The 17,485-nt window shown below is 36.7% G+C and overlaps 1 protein-coding gene across 6 annotated transcripts in view; it reads right to left on the reverse strand.

Moving 5' to 3' along the window:
- The window catches only part of RIMS1 (regulating synaptic membrane exocytosis 1), a 291,558-nt gene that overhangs the window by 158,722 nt on the left and 115,351 nt on the right, over positions 1-17,485 (reverse strand). For all 6 annotated transcript variants that reach the window (XM_085217806.1, XM_085217810.1, XM_085217808.1 and 3 more), the window contains exon 3: positions 1,368-1,711. In XM_085217806.1, coding sequence (XP_085073932.1) covers positions 1,368-1,711 — 344 coding nt within the window. The remainder of the gene's footprint in view (positions 1-1,367; positions 1,712-17,485) is intronic.

Here is a 17,485-nt window from a genome sequence, read left to right on the forward strand (position 1 = left end):
CTTCTTCATGAGTTGGCAATATGCTAGCTCATCACCAATGTTCTCCATTCAAAAGCATTGGACTTCCTTTGAAAGTCTCAGTCAAAAGCAGAGGACGTTGCTATTGCATTATTGATACAACCATCTCATTTTTGGATAGCAAAGCAGAAACAGAAATCCTTTTGATGCATTAAAAGTGTCCTTCAACTGCATGATGACTGCTCTGTGGCCCTTCTCAACTTTGGAGAAAAAAGAGTCAACAGAATCAGGGGAAGGCATCAGGTGTTGGTTTCTATTATACCTATGCATAACCCTAACTGCAGTTTTGGTCCTGTTAAACTAGCACTGACCTCACCCACACAGTAGGTTACTAGCCATCCTTCCTCATTCATTTTCAAAAAGCTATGGAAAGAATGATGAATTTTTTGATTCAAGGGAGAATCTACCACAGCATAATCTTATTTTGTTGTCACAGGGGCCCTCCTCATTTGCTCCATCATCTGGCAATCAGCAGCCAAAAGAGCAGCAAGTGATTCATCACATTATCTTCCCTTCATGTGACATTCTTTGCCCAGTTCATTACAACCAGTGCAGATCAGGAATTTACTCATTTAGCCACTTAAAATATAGAATCATAGAATCATTTGGGTTGCAAGGGACCCTTAAAGGTCCCTTTAAAAAGGCCATCTGGTCCTACTCCTCTGCAGTGAACAGGGACACCTACAGCTACATCAGGTAGCCCTGAGCCCTGTCCAGCCTGGCCTTAAATGACTCCAGGGATGGGGCATCCACTACCTCTCTGGACTACCTGTTCCAGTGTCTCGCCACTCTTATTGTATAAAAAAACATTTTCCTTATATCCAATCTAAATCTCCCCTCTTTTAGTTTGAAACCATTTCCCCTTGTCCGATTACAACAGAACCCTGCTAAAGAGTCTGTGCCCCTTTTTCCTATAGCCCTCCCTTGATAATATATAATATTTTTTCTGGCTGGTTTCAGTTTTTCAAGCAACTTACTCTGACTTCAAGATGGTGCAATTACTGTTCTTCATTAATGTTCAATATTCAATATTAAAAGTGGACATCAAAATATGCTTAAAAAAACAAACATTAAAAAAAAAACATTTATTTTCTCTTCCCCTGCATTTCAGTTGCTAAATAACAAGCAAACAAACAAAAAAAAACAAAAACAAAAACAAAAAAAAAAAAAAAAACCAAAACCACTTCAGATGATGTATTTGCTTATGTACACTTAATCCTTTCCTGGTAAGTGAATCAATTCATCCTTGCATGGCTCTAGACTCATACGCAGACCAGACAAAAGTCCTGCATAGCGTTGTGGCTCTAGTATCTATAACTGCGAGGTTCTGCGAAGGCAGAAAGCCTTACCTCTCTCTTGGAGGTTCACTTCTAGACCTTGATGAAACTTGCTTTTGCTCCAGGCCCATAGCTGGCTGCGATACCTCAGCTCCTTTCCTCCGATCGGACTGAACAGTGGAAGGAGAGATCTCCTGTGATGAGGCAGCTGCTGTGCTTAAAGGAGTCTGTGATCTTGACCTCTCTTGAAGCCTGGCTTTCTTTTCTCTGGGTGCATCAGAGCTTGCACCAGTTGCCGTATCACTCAGTGTTCCATCCTGGCTGGGCGATGGCTGTGGTCCACTTCCAAAAAACCACGCTCCGGATTTTGTTAAGATTTCTTGCTGCTTTCGGCATAAATTGCATACCCACATAACCTAGTTAAAGACAACAAGAAGAGTCAGTGCAGCTATCCCTCAGACCCAGGAACACATGCTCACTCTGTCATGGTCAGCTATGGCCTCCCATTTACTCTAAACTGATGAGGTGTGTGCTCATGCCGGTGCTCAAACATGCTTCTCCAAGCACTACCTACACTGGCCAGAGCCAGGCATCCTACAGGCACATGCTCTGCAAGCTTCTCCAAAATATGCTGTCAATATATGCCAGTATAGCAACCCTCCTCAGCCCAGCCCTAGCTCCCTCGATTGGAAGTGGCTGTATGCTGGCTGTGGTGAGGTCCACCAGGCCGGGCAAAGCCTGGAACCGGGTGGAGAGCTCTGCCCAACTGCTGGTCCAGCCACTGCCACAGAAAACTGACACGGCATTTCTCTTTACTTCTTCTCTGTACTACATAATACTGTTCCGTAAATAAATTCAACATTTATTGCATGTACATTTAGCTACGTCCACAACTACTTACCAGAGATGTAAGGAAGCACCTATATAAAACCTACTAATAGAGGACTCAATGGCACCAACAGTATCATATTGTGTACTACTTGAAAATGATCAAAAACCATCTCTCTGATTTACAGTGATAAATCATAAATAAACAAATAAACAAATACCTGACAATCACAATTAAGCTGAGTTCATCAATGGTGCTGCACAGGATTTTTGCTTAAGTTTCAGACACAGAGGTAATCAGAGCACAAACAATAAAGCAAGACTGGACATTTCAGGTCTACACACTACAGAACACAGTCTTAAATGCAAGAATGAATCACTGGCAAAAAATAAAAGATTCTTGAGCAGAATGAAGTCTGGGATTTTTTTTTTTAATAAATGAGACAAAGACAGAAGGAGCTTTTGAGGTAGAAGAACAAACACAAAATGCATAAAGAATATATGAGGTAGGATTTTTTTCAGAAATAAAGATAGAGATGAAAGGAAAGTAAGGTTGAAAACTAAAGATGAAAATGGAAAAAGAAAAGTAAAGCTAAAGTAAGAGGGTAAGAAGGATAACAGAAGTTGCAATGAAAAACAAGTTTAAATTATTTTGTGTAAACGCAGGAATGATAGAACTGTTGTAAAATGATACAACACTTAGAATGAAAAAGAACAGAAAAATAATGGTTACAGGGATTATTTATACATATATTTATGTATAAATATATTATAAATATAAATATATTATACATATATTTATATTATTATACAGGCAGGAAACTGCAACAGGACAAAGCTCTGGCAGCAAGCTCTTATTCTCCAGATTGGAAGGAAGCACATGCCTTCTATGGTAAAATTAAATTTTTAGACATTTAACACATATAAGATAATGGAGATTTATTTATAAAACACCCTAGAACAGACTATCTGTTCAGTTCTGAAGAATACATTACAACTTCCAACACCATTTCTCTGCTGTTTGATCAAACCACACTGAGAAGACTCAAACTTTTCCCTTCTTATGGACCATTACATTTCTTGTATGTAAGAAGGATAGTAAAATACCAATTTAAAAATGTCAATTAATTAAAAAAGAAAGAAAGAAAGAAAGAAAGAAAGAAAGAAAGAAAGAAAGAAAGAAAGAAAGAAAGAGAGAAAGAAAGAGAGAAAGAAAGAGAGAGAAAGAAAGAGAGAGAAAGAAAGAGAGAGAGAAAGAGAGAAAGAGAGAAAGAGAGAAAGAGAGAAAGAAGAGAAAGAAAGAAAGAAAGAAAGAAAGAAAGAAAGAAAGAAAGAAAGAAAGAAAGAAAGGATACAATTATTCCAGAAAAAAAATATGTCTTATGTCAAAAATGGGTAGATAACTCTCAGTAGGACAAGAGGAGTAGCAAATTCATCAAAATAAATACTGGCCCTTGAAGAGAAAACGCCCTGATTCCAAAAATGTTGTATTTCCTTAATCTAGAACGCATCTCAAAACAGCAATTCTGGTTATCAAACTGTATTAGTAGAATAGATTTCAGTCTGTATTATTATAGGTATTCAAAATACCAGCAAGGCTAAAAGGAAGAAGAATTCACACGCAGAAATGCCTTTATAGGCTCTGAAAAAACTGTTATCTCATTAGACAGCAAGTGTGTGCATGCACACACGTTTATGTGTAAAATTTATGTTGGTGCTATAAACTCAAGTCATTAATAAAAAATATGGCATGGCCTACATATCACTGACTCAGAGGGAAAGTTGAAAAAGTCTTAATAAAAATTTAACAAAGCGAAGCTTGTTTAAAGGAATGGTAAGGAATACTAATATCAAATTGAAATATTCTGATTTTCTTTCATGTGGATGTAAGTATGCACTAGTACTTTAAAGAAGTAACAGACTTCATTTACAATTTAATGTATTTTATCATTTAAAATATGTATAAAATCATGTAATAAATGTCAAAAATTATCATTAATTTACATAATCACTTTGATATTTTAATTAGTTTTACAAAACTACTATAAAATCCAAACAAATAGGAACAGCCAATGCACAAATAGATACAAATAAATACAGAATACAAAAAGAAATAGTAGACATGTAAGTACAAAAAAAGCATTTTCTCATGGCTGTCTTTAAATACCACAATTTAGACACAAAATACAAACCCATCACCACAGACTGCACACACAGAATATCGGCATTATACTCACAAGAAGCTACACTACCATCCCTCTTTAGGATTCTCTTCAGGACTTAACAAATGTTACGTTTGCCTTGAGATATATTCAGACCAAAAGAAAAAATAAAAGAGCTTTTCTTTAAAATGGGGAGAAAAAAAAAAAAACACACAAAAACTTGAGGTGGTATAACAGTTTCAGTGATAAAACTGTATACTGAAAACCATTTTTAGAAATAAAAACTGTATATTGAAAAACATTTTTAGAGAAGTATGTGGAGCAAGCAATTTAGCAGCATGCAGGAATTATATCCTGATTGAATATACTGGGATGTGATCCAAACTAATCTAAACGAAAGCAGGTCTGTGTAATAACTTATCTTAACAATCCACAGATGTTAGGCAACCAAACAAATGCTCTGATGAAGGATTACAGTTCTCTAATGTAGCTTCTGGGCCTCCATGCAATGCATCAGTAAAATGAAGGATGTTAGATTATCTATTTTCCTCTGGCCTGTCACGTCAGAAGTAGTTTGCTTACTTTTTTCTGGATGGTGAGCTCTGATGCAGCACTATAATAAGTCAATCAAGACATGTATAGTTTTTTGTTGTTTGATTTTTTTTTTTATTGTGTTTGTGGCTGGTTTATAGCATCCTCCCATAAATCAACACATAGCCGCACATGAAGCTATTTAAGTGAACCAAGAAAGGGATGCTCCTCATCCAAACAGTTCATATGCACAGCTCAGGAAAAATGTTCATTTGCACTGCACAGCAAAGGGATCTAGGCCTTACTGCTACACAACAGAAACAACGTGGCACATACAGAACTCAGCAGAGGTGGGTCAATTCCCACACAGATTCATGTCAAAAACTTCACAGGCTGCGTGAAAACATGCTAGAAAGACTCCATGCTTGCCTTCAAGTGGGATATGGGGAATTTCATTCACAGAAAAAAATATTCCTCGAACTTACTCTTACAGGTACTGGTGATCCACAATGAGTAGGAACAGTATTCCTGTACTAACATAACATGAAATTCCAACTTGAAAGAGCCCATAGTAAACAATATATACAACCATGCACACAGAGAAAAAGAGCATTTTCAATTATGAAAATAAGAACACTTCTTTATGATTAAATATTTTAAAACCGTATTTTAGAGTGAAGAAAAAGGCTTTTTTATTTTTCATATTCTAATTTGGAGACTTCACTCCAAACATGCACTGTTAGAAGGGAAACAAATCTTATTCCAAATCTGTGCACCTCTTGCCAGGCCAAACTCACACTGCAGTTGCTGCAAACCCCCCACAATCCTTTACCCAAACCCAGACACTTATGAGGCTTCATTGTGAGTAAAATCCTTCACCCTTTACGAGTTCAGAAATGGCAAACTCACAACTGCACAAACACCCATACATCCTGCTTCATCTACACACAAGAAATTAGGTATAATTAAGTGCATTAATATAGCAGGCCACAAGGAATGCTATACTGAACTTTCATGCTATCAGAATTATTTCCCTTCTGAAAGATGTCTACACAATGCCTTTTCTGTTTATTGTTTTTGTTTGTGTTTCTTTAGTCACCTTCTTCTATATATTTCTAGAAAACACTAGTTATTTCAAGCAGATCTCACTAGGCAGACCCTTTTCTCTGCTACAGACTCCATTAACTTCAGAACTGTGCTGCCATCCTACACCACTGCTTTAAAGTCAGAGGGAAGGAATGCTATCAATTTTTATCTCATGATACTTTCCATTCATACAACTGAGTTAAACTACCTAATACTTCATTTTTCTCAGGTTACAGAAAAGAAGCAGCAAACAAATCAGTAAGAAGCACTGCATTCATCTTCTACTATATCAAAATGAATTATGTAATAAAACAGTAGCTAAAGGGTTGTAACTCCTACGCTCCATGAAAACATAAAGAAATGAAGCTGAAAGTCTATTTCAGTGCTTACGAAAGTCCAAACTCTAAATAAGCAAACAATCTTATCTTTCTAATGAGAATGTGCTTGTGAAACCTAGCTTCCCTTAAATAATTTTTTCAAAACTATATGGGCAGCTGGTTACATCTAATGCCTCCCTATCACCCAAAGCGAAGGTCTTCTCACCATTCTTCCCCTCACTTGCTCTTCTTTCTCTCTATCCCAGTTTGTCTTCTCCCTTCCTTGCTTCCATCTTCACAATATCTCATAATCCATTGCATCTTCTCCTTTGACTGTCAGGTCAAAATAACCAGCTGAACTTAAAAACATAGTAGAAATTAATCTGTATTTTTCAGCTGGGTTAATTTTTTGTCTCAGCAATCTTTCTCTCGGAGGGATATGATGAGCAATTAAAATAACGCTGTCAAAAATTGAGGCAAATGGAGAAAAGATGTTTCTCCAATGCAGTGGCTTACCGTTCTCTTAGAAAACTACATCTTAAAACATCTCAAATACCAGCACATTATACTTACACACACATTTTTGAGCGCTGAAGCAAAATGACACGAAACAATCTGCACTTATACTAGGATCTTCAAAGCAAGGTGGCTGCATGTTAATTCTCTCCTGGAGATGATCTCTGGAACACTCCAGCTCTAAAACCTCCAAGGAAACTTAACTGATGAGAAAGTACTAGTGGGCAGAAGACCAACAGTAAGTCACGTAGCTTTCTGTCAGTTTACCAGCTCAGGAGCAGACCCAGAGTATGTCTAATTCGTTAGTACAGAAGTAGCCTAGGAATCTAGGTCTTGCTTTTGCTGCAGCCTCCCCTCTGGAACAAGAGTTCGAGAGGACAATCAATTCTATTTCTTGCCTCTTTGAGCAGGGAGGGGACTGCTTTGCTCACACTGATGCTCATCAGACATATGGGGCTCAGCCATTTCAGGACTGTGATATATCACCATATTAGCACTCCCTGTTCTTTCACTCTGTGCAGACTTTCTTCATAAACTAGGATTTCTGCTAGATATTTTTATCCCAACTTTCCAAGAAAATGAGGCAGCTTATGCCAACAGCATACAGGTTTCTTCCCCCTTTTCTCCTCGCACTCTCCAACAATATTTTACCCCCGAGGACAAACGCAACTAAATTTTTGCATAGGCACAGGAGTTTTCATGAGATTATACTCTTATAAATTTCAAGAAAAATAAAAGGCACCTTTGTAAATACAATCTTTTATCACCATCACAGAACACACGTAGCAATTGCACTTCAAGATATGCCTGAAAGAAAAGAGGACCCACTTAATGGGACTACTTGTCATCTTAAAATCTGCAGTGCCACTCAGATATTTGACTTACAGCACCCACGAGGTGTGTTTAAAAGCCCACCTCACCAGATTTTCCCACATGCACCAGAGGCAGTGTTTCACATACTTTTTCTGCTCACGTTTCATAGTTAACTGAAAAGTTAACTTTATAGATCAACCCTCATGTGTACAACTGAGAATGACAGGAAGACATCTGTGTTTACATGTAAATGTCTATTAGCATGACAGTTATTTAAGTTTTCATTTTTGTCAATGGATATCTAGTCAACACAGCCAACAGGATCCAATGAGAACACACTAACTCTCAAGCAGACATGATGAAATAAAATGAAACATCATGCTTAATGTAGGTTTGCGCCACCAGAGATAAGTCAGCATATCTCAGTTGGTTGCCACAGACCAATTCAAAGGGCATAAGCCTGCCACAAGTGTTATAGCACATCTACCAGCCACATACATGTGTCGTGTACAATAGGCCATCAAGTAGAATCAAATGTGTACTTTTAGGTAACTGAACCCCATATGAATCTCAAAAATCATAATTCTGCCATCCTAAGTTTCTAAATCTACAGTTACAAACTGTCCATAAAAAGAAACAGAAAATGCACAGTGGAGCAAGAAGTCCAGTTAAAAGTCCTTTTTATGTCAGTTTTGTTGATACATCTGCTAACAACAGCATTACTAGTCATCTTAAGATAAAATTAAAATAAAAGACAATCAACTTTCTACACATGTGTTGCTGCCAAAAGCTCTCAGATACAGCTGCCAATCTTTCAGAAGGCTCCTGACAACTTCTACAAAGATTAAACATTTCTAGAATAATCCTGCAGTAAACTTAGTGCTGGAAATGATAAATTCAGTCAATTATAAAGTTACCATATGAAATATCTCTAAAATAGAACATATCCAGGACCCAGTCAGTATCACAATGTACTTCCCTGAGAATGCCCTTGGAGTTCAAGTGAGGAAGAAACCATGTTTGCTACTGGAGAAGACAGAGCTTTTGTTTAAAAATCCACACCAGCACATTTACAACAGCTTGAAATCCTTTCTACCTGCAAATAAGTCTGTTAAAATTGTGATTGTACAGCAAGAGTAGATCTTGGACAAATCTAAGAAACCTTGGATCCGAACTTCCTTGTAGCAATAGTTTTGAGTTTGATAGAATCGGTTTTAGTTCTAACTAAAATGATCAAAAATTTACAAAACTTAGAATCTGACATAATAGGCTACATAATAGGAGAAGAGAATGAAGGAATGAAGGAAAGTATGACTCATCCTAACTGGCTAAAAATCAAAGAGGTTCAAGAAGTTTTAATCATTTGTCTTCATCTGGTCTTAAGAATTTCATTTTTGGAAACAAAGAATAACCCTCTAAAAGCTTAAGTGTTAGACAGTATAATCATTAATCATCCATGGATCACAATAAGGCTTATATCACTTTTTTTTTCTGAAAATCAATAATCTGAAACATCTCAATGGTTTGATTTCTCCACAGCTCCTGTAGAGGAGAAAAACTGATCAGTTTTTGCATATTGAAGTGCTCACTCCTTCTTTATTTTGTCCATACTATCTAGTTCCACTTTGGAACCTTTACTTCCTCGGTAACTGAAGAATTCTAAGTACCAACAATAATTATAGCTTCAGAAAGCTCTAAGCTTTGATTTCCTTATAAATTAATCAATACATAAGTTTCTTTATTAAATTTACTGCTCTTGTCTAAATTAATGTCAATTTATTTCTGATAATGCAGTAGCTGTAAATTGCTAGTCATGTTTTCTAGCAACCTTCCCTCATCATATACCATTAGAATACACTAGAAATAATGATCTCATCAATTATTTTCTGCATTTTCCTAACCTTCCTAAAAAGAAAAAGAAAAAAAAAAAAAACAACTTTTGCCTAGTTACTTGAACATTTGGCTGTCTTGATGAGCCACAAAAGCATCAACTGTACTCTTATTCACTTCATGGTTTCCATAGTTGCAGATATACATGGAACACAGAAAAAAATGTAAAACTGACAGAATTCCAACAAAATAAGGTAAATGGCATGAAACAGCTTACAGCTAGGACTAGTATCAAATTTTAGTTGTCAATCAAAAGGCTCAGAGAACTAACCAGAAGCTTTTCACATCATATATTCATTTCTATTTTTGCAAAGATTAGTAAAAATATACAAATGCACAAAGCCAGATTATCATTAATAGTGCCTGAGTGCATATATATTTTCTGCAGAGAGTTGCACAATATTAGTATTTATACTTCTATGATTCTCTTCTACACAAACTTCTATAAAAATATTTATTTATACAAACTGTACCACAAACAGAGAAGCAAGAGAGAATTTCTGTATTGAATGGAACATATTTTATGACTAAATAATTTGGATATGTGTAGAAGTAAAGAAATTTTTTAAAAAGTCAAAATGGAAACACAGGTAAACTGCAGAGTAGTGTTCCTGAAGTCAATAAAGCTCTTGGAAGGAACTTGAAAGTGACTTAACTGATTGAGGTCATAGGTGACTTGATGGGCATAAACTCAATCTTCGTCTTGTATTCTCAAGTTCAAAGAAACTTAAACATAATATTATTGACTCTGTGTTTGAAGGCATTCAAAACCCTTGGCTCTGACAACCTCATCTACTTTTCTCTGAGAAAGAATTTGGACTAGAAGAACTCCACAGTGCCCTTCCAAGACCAACCATTTTGTGATTCTGCATGAAGTAAAGCACTGAGAAATTTAAATACTGTCATGCTGTGGTTCTGCAACTACATTAACCATTACTATGCTTGCAGTACTTCACACTACTCGAATGCCTGCCTCTCTTTAGCCTCACAGCATACGTAGGTTTCTGCCTTAAAGCAAACAGTGCATAAAATCTGAAAAGTACTGAGCTGGAAAAGTACTGTAATTGCACCAGGGTCAATGCAAAGCCCACTGAAGTGAATAAGCTAACTTATTTTGTTCCATATGACAGTCTAAAAAACCAGACATATGACAGTCTATAAACATAGTTACTTTCCTCAGCTATCCAAGAGTTTAAGATTACCACCACCAAATGCTCGTGGAATGACTGAGTACTTGAAAGCTTTCAGCATGAGTTAGTGAGAACCAATTTGTCTTACAGTTATCTCATAGAAATGGATCTCTAGAGATTTCAAAGGTTATGTTTCTTTACTCTGTGTTGAATGTCTTAACAGCTGAAAGCGCTCCCTCTAGATTCAAGAGTCTCTCTTTAAAACCTGCATTAGAGGTTCCCATTCTGTGAAATGCATGTCACTACTGAGTTATTCAGAAGAAAATATTGGCCTTGACAGGCACTGTGAGCTGCTGTGGGATGACTAGGAGATCTATTCCAAGCAACTCAGTCTGCAGGGACATTTCAAGGTAAAGAACAATGGACACAGATAAGCAGAATTTACAGAGACTGCTTGGTTCCACAGAAAGAGACAGTGGAGCTGAGATTAACAGCTGCACAGACACAATGTAGAAATCAAGGAGCTGTGAGGAACAAGAGGATCATTACTGGCTGTGAAAATAGGGATGAAAGACAATAGGAGACGGCTGGCAATCCAAGAGTATTCCAACTGGGAATATCTCATGAGCTAGATAGACAAGCAGAGTGACAATTACATGAGGATAAAGATTTTTACAGATGACAGTAACTACCTGCCTAGGGAACATAAGGCAGCTTGTGCAGTGCATACAGATCTGTCAGTTCAAACAGATACCGAAAAGCATTCTGGTTGAGAGGAGAAACAGCAAATTTTTGACATACTGCAGGATAATCCCACTGTAATGATCTCTGCTGTGCCACTTGACAGAGCTTTCTGTCATGCCTATCTATGTGCTGCCTGGCAAACAATCAAGGCGGATGACTACCAGCTTCACTTACCCAGAATTTCCCCTCTGCTCCCCACCAAATCCTATGCTAGGGAACTCCAGCTGACGACTTTTGCTTAGAGTTCCCACATCTCTAGTTCACAAGAAGCCTAAAGTCATCAGAGTCTTACAATCAGGATATGAAACCAGGCCTCTAATGTGCATGCAATTCAGTGACATAGAAGGTGGCAACATGGTAAGCTTTCTCCTGCACCAGCAGCCAGTGGCCTTACCACCCTTCTTCTAAGACAGAAAGAAGAGAAAGATGTGAAATTCTTCCTGACTGATCTGTTACAGATGTTTTTGATATCACACACAAATACAATACTAAACACAACTAAACACAACCGAGACAAACCTGGAAATGAAAGCTTAAATAAACACAGTTATAGCAAACAACTATCAGCTTGATCCTTCATGCTTTAACATTTTTAAGCAAGTGTATTTTTAGTGGAAGAGTAAAATTCAGATTAGTCATACTATATTTTCACATTATTCATATTCAGTTTTGAAATTTAAAAAAATCATGATGGTGGCAATATATCTACGTAGAACTCGGGGGATGTTAAGTATAATATGGTACCTACCTATAGGCAAGTATTTTGCAAGTATTTTGCAACAGTTAGTACTGCCCAGTAAGGGCTTTAAACAGCACAAAGTAGGCTTATGTCCTGCACAATAAACATATTCATGATTCACAATCTATCCCAGACTCGCATTTAACTTTGTAGCTTTTTTCATAGAATTAAAAATACTTTAGCTTTATATCACGTAGGTAAACACATCAAATGCTTGTAGTACAGAAAGCATATCCTTCCCACTTTGTTATTATCACTAAAGCTTCTCGTAAACAAACACTTTTTTGTGCAACATTCTGCCTTACAAAGATCAGCAACCTGGCTTCCACTTCTGAAATAGCTATCAGACTACCCAGAGAAACCACAACATACCATATGAGTTGGCTCAACATGTTATTTTATGGCCCTACCATAAAAATGACAAAGTTTCTGGTTTGGGGGTTTTTACATTTCATCTTTGTTGATCCTACCTTCTGGGATGTCCATGGTCCTTTCTTTTAATTCTCCCACCTCTTGCTCCAGGTGCAGAGTCTGAGGCTAAGTTGGTAAAGTCTGTGCTATCTGTGCTACCAAGCTCGAGCACAAAGGAATCTCAGTAAATCTGGGATGGAAGATTTGAGGAAGGGGAAGAGAGAATATCAGTGTTCTACAACAAATTTGAGTTGATATCTAAGATTTTTTTATTTTTTTTTTAATTGGGAAAAGCAGTATTTTTTTGGCAAGGAAAACTTGATTTTCAGGGTAGTAAAGACTACAGAGTGACCAAGAAAGGGATAAACAACTGTGAGTTTGAATATGGAAGATTAAGAAGACATGGTTAAGGAAAATGGGGCAGGAAAAGGCAATAGGAGTTTCGTGCCAGCATAAGAATATCAAACATTTTTAAACCAATCTAAACAATGGACTGTTACAGCCAATTCACAGACCATCACTGGTATCAATTTCAAAAGGTTATCATCCTGAATTTGCAGTACTGCTGGAAGATTACACAGGGAAAAAGGAGAGTTTCAGTAAGGTAAGATGATGTAAAACAGTGTAGAGCATTACAGGAATGATATTTCATTATTTGATGTAGCTAATGTTACAAAAACAGGTTCAAAAACTGAGATCAGAACTTTGTTAGATGACCATATCATTCTGATCTTCTGCACTTACCTGTATATTCAGATATCTAATGAGGCTTTGTATTTCCTAAACAAATAAAAGACATATAGTGTAGTGATGATTTAAGGGTACGAGGGGAGAAGCAACAGTTAATTACATCCTGCCCCTTTAGCATCAGAAATAGAGGGATGCATACTGCATGATGATACAAAATATAGGGACTATGAGTCCTTAGTCCACATTTACACATCAGTGAAAGCTTTGTGCTCATATATATACAGTTCAAACATAATTTTATGGTCAACAGAATTAAACAGTCTTTTCAGCTGGGTAATTAATTTGTGTGTCCCAGGTTTCTGTGCAGAAATTTAATGCCTGGTTAGGTCCCCGTTAAGTGTTAGTTCCCGATGCATCTGCACTTTACTTATATAAGGGAAAGAGAATCATTTCAGCAGCCAAAAAGAGAATTTCTTTAGTCCATGCTTTACAGATGGTAGCCTTCCCATAGCAACAGCTTCCAGAGCTGGTGGTGCCCATCTACAATTGCCTAAGGTTAAATCACCTTTCCTGCTTACAGATGTTAGCGGTATTTGATGTAGGTGAACACTAAACACAACCACAAGGTGCAAGGTTTTTGGAAAGCAGGAATATTTCTGATCACATTACAAATCTGAAAATAACTTTTATATATACACCAGCCTTTTGCTGGATCCAAAAGGCTTGACCATTTATTGAACTGAGAAGATCGCTTTGGCCAATCTATCTTATAATGTCTCTGTGAATAGTACCATTCCTTTCAGTTCTGACTCGACCCAATCATGGTCTCAGGAATCCACCTTTGAACTTTTATTTATTCACATTATGTAAGATAGCCACCAGAGCCATCCCAGCCAAATAAATCAACTTCAGCTGTTTAAATCCAAAACAGAAGTAATAAACAAATCAATTTCATCTTCATCCAGTTATAGCTTTTATGTAGTTTGTTCTAAAATATTTTATTCCAGTAAATTTGCTGTTTCTAAAATGTGTCTTTAATCATTCACTTGTATTTCTTTATTATTATTATTATTTAATTAACTCTATACTGAATCTTAATCTTCTTAATCAGGTCAGTAGAGTATATATTAATAAAGCCAACACTGTTCTAATCTGGTTGTCTCCGTAACTTTTACAAGATTATATTAAAATCAGTTTTACTCCAGCTTTAATATAACTGGTTTACTGGCAGCTATGCTGTTCTGGTCCTGTAGCCTTTAAAGCTTTCACTTCACTATTTCAGCTCTGTATTGTTGCCAGTCAAAAGAATACAGTGTAAGAAAGGAAGACTTGTGGGATGAGTTGGCATAAAATGAAAACCCAAGAAGGCAGGTGCAAATAAGTGGAAAGAATCGAATCTCTTCTGTGTGAAGAGAAAAATTACAGAGACGACAACAAAAAGAAGAAAAAAATTCAGAGGCGATAGGGAGAAAACAGGACAAATACGTGGAATTAACAACAGTACTGGAAAAGCAACAAAATGGGGTTGCCTTGTCACATACCAAGGGTTATTTCATTTGGAACAGAGATAATGCGTGGTCATATAAAACTTATTTCAGGGGAAACTCCTTCCTTTCCTCAGACCTATACTGGGATTTTGTTTGATCTTCAAGAGTTTAACACTCCAGTTTTTTTCAGATACATTTGTTTTGGGTCTAAACGTCAGAAAGAGAAAGATATTTTGGGACTTTGGGTTCTTTCTCTCTTAAGACAAATGCTCTTTGGCAAACTTTATTATTTATTCAGACAAAATCAGACTAAGACACTAACAAAACTATACACACACGTGCACTATCACAAACTATGTAACAAATGAGCTTCCTAGAACACAGCTCACAGCTGAAAGCAGTGGCAGATTGAGTGTGATAAACTAAAGCTCTAAACAGAAACAAAGCACATGCACTAGCTTTAGTAATAACCACATGGCATTACTATCCTCTATTTGCAAAATCTTCAGGGTTGGTTGTTACTGTTTTTTTTTTTCCTCTTTCTTTCCCCTCCTGCCCTGCCTCTTTTAGGGAAGTAAAAACTGTTCTGTTGTCAAACACTAAAGGAACTTCTTTTCATCCCTAAGAACATAGGTGGTAAGAGCATTACTAGCCTTGTAAGCTTTTATTGCTAGCAGAAAGTAACATAGCTGAAAGATTTAAGGTCCTCACTGATCAAACTGCAGGTCAAACTGCAAGCTCAAGCCAAGAGTTTTTCTTTATGATTATAATGGCTGTTTTTCAAAGCAAATCAAAACAGAAATTACTTTTTATTTCAGTTTCTATTTCTGCATGTATTTACTTATCCTCCAGAAGAAATACTACCTTATTTGGAATTTAATCAGTTTGCTTGGAAAAGCTGCTGAGGCTACGCCATGCCACCTGATCTGGAAGCAGAAGAAAGTTAAGAGTATCATTCTCTTTACTTGTTTGAAGCACAGGTATTATAAATTCACTGCACTTTTTAATGCAATATTGTGTAATAATTGAACTAGAAAAGGCAATTACTGGCAGCTAAGGTTAGCCACCCAGAGTGCCCTCAGACAAAGAAGGAAAAAAAGATTACAGTGCATATCTTTCTGTTATTCAAGAAGATAAACTGCTAAGAAACAGTAACTACGTATATGCTGAGCAAGTTATATACAATAGAATAAAACCAAGAACAGAGGAAAGATGATCTATCAACTCATAAACATCACAGTATCTACATTTATAACACAGAAAAAGCCAAAGAAAAAAAGAATACTAAGTGACTTATGAAGAGCTCTGAACTAAAACACTAAGATGCAAATTGCTGTCAAACAAATTGAACACTGTACTAAGTGAAAGGGTGGACAGTACAGGATGGGATACGAGTTTTGAGAAAACAGCCAGAACATTTATATTACAAGAATGTAAGTTGCATATCAGGAAGGTATTCATGCCATAATTTAGCATTCCCCAAACAATGACAAACTATCCCTCACTAATTGCAGTATTTAAGATACACAGATGGAAGTATCCATCTGTTAAGTAAAATCTTAAATGAATATAAATGAAATAAAATGCTCCAGAACCCAAAAGGTATAAAAGATATAAAATCACAGATAGGAAGTATCTTTATCTAGGACATAGCATTGCTAAAAATACACTGAATTTTAATCCTGGATGAGGATTAAGGTTATTTATAATAAAAAAAATTTTAAAAGAGAGAGAGAAAGAGAGAGCAGGAGAGCAGAGATTACGTCTAGTCCTCATAATTACTTTGTTCTCTGGCAAATTTTTCTGCTATTTGTCAGTTTCTCATAATGCTTAAGAGGTCATAATATAATCAAACGTTTCTTTGCAGCAAGATCCCTTTTGATTTAAAATATCTCTATGTTTCTGGGATGACAAAATAACACCAGAATTCATTTTACTAATTTTGCTTATATTCAGTTATCAAAACTTCTATAAAATCACTTCTGCAGAATCCAGTCTTTGCCTGTCTCCACTGCTTGACTGCATCTCCTCACTTTCTAACCATGCTGAGGCCTGCAGCCAACTCTATCCCATGCTCCTTGACAACCCCAGCTGAATACATTCAGTCTCCATGTAGATTTACACTGCGCAATTTTTTCTCCATCCCAGCAGAAGCTGTGTGCTAGAACACCAAAACAATCTCCCTTGATTTGCCAATAGATAGCACTGCATGTATGGCCCACATGCATAAATGTGTGAATTTGGGGTACATTTTTGAGAAGCGTTCAATAAGTTGCTCAATATTGTGAATGTGAAAGGGTTCTGACTGCCAGAAGTCCATCTCCTTCATCAACAGCCTTCCTCAGACACGAGCAACAGATGAGAAGTATAGTAACAAGCTGACAAAGCACAAGCACGGTCACCACTGGTGCTTCTCAGTGATAATAAAGGCACTTTAATTTCTATTTTCAAAGCATTGCATAACATGGAGTAATTTCCAGTGACTAGAATCACTTGGACTGGTGCAGTCAAAAAGAGAGCATGGACTCACCCCATCCTTGCTCAGTAAGAACATCCTGGCTTTCACATTGTGCTCTAATTTCAGAGCTATAAATCTACCTGACAAAATGAACTTATTAAGTACATACAAGGTCAATTTCAGAGAAGCTAGATGTGGACCAATTAAAGTTGCTTATATCATTCACAGTTTGCAGTCTCTGGATTAGCCGTCTCTTTTATCCCAGCTCCTGGTTTTATCCTCAGAGCTGATGTCTCCACACACTGAGATTCAGTATGGAAAAAAGATTACCTACAGCACAATTGAGACAGCTAAATTTATTTTAATGTATTTAAATGTATTTTATTAC

This window comes from Meleagris gallopavo, chromosome 2, assembly GCF_905368555.1.
Source record: "Meleagris gallopavo chromosome 2, MGAL_WU_HG_1.1, whole genome shotgun sequence".
Classification (NCBI taxonomy): domain Eukaryota; kingdom Metazoa; phylum Chordata; class Aves; order Galliformes; family Phasianidae; genus Meleagris; species Meleagris gallopavo.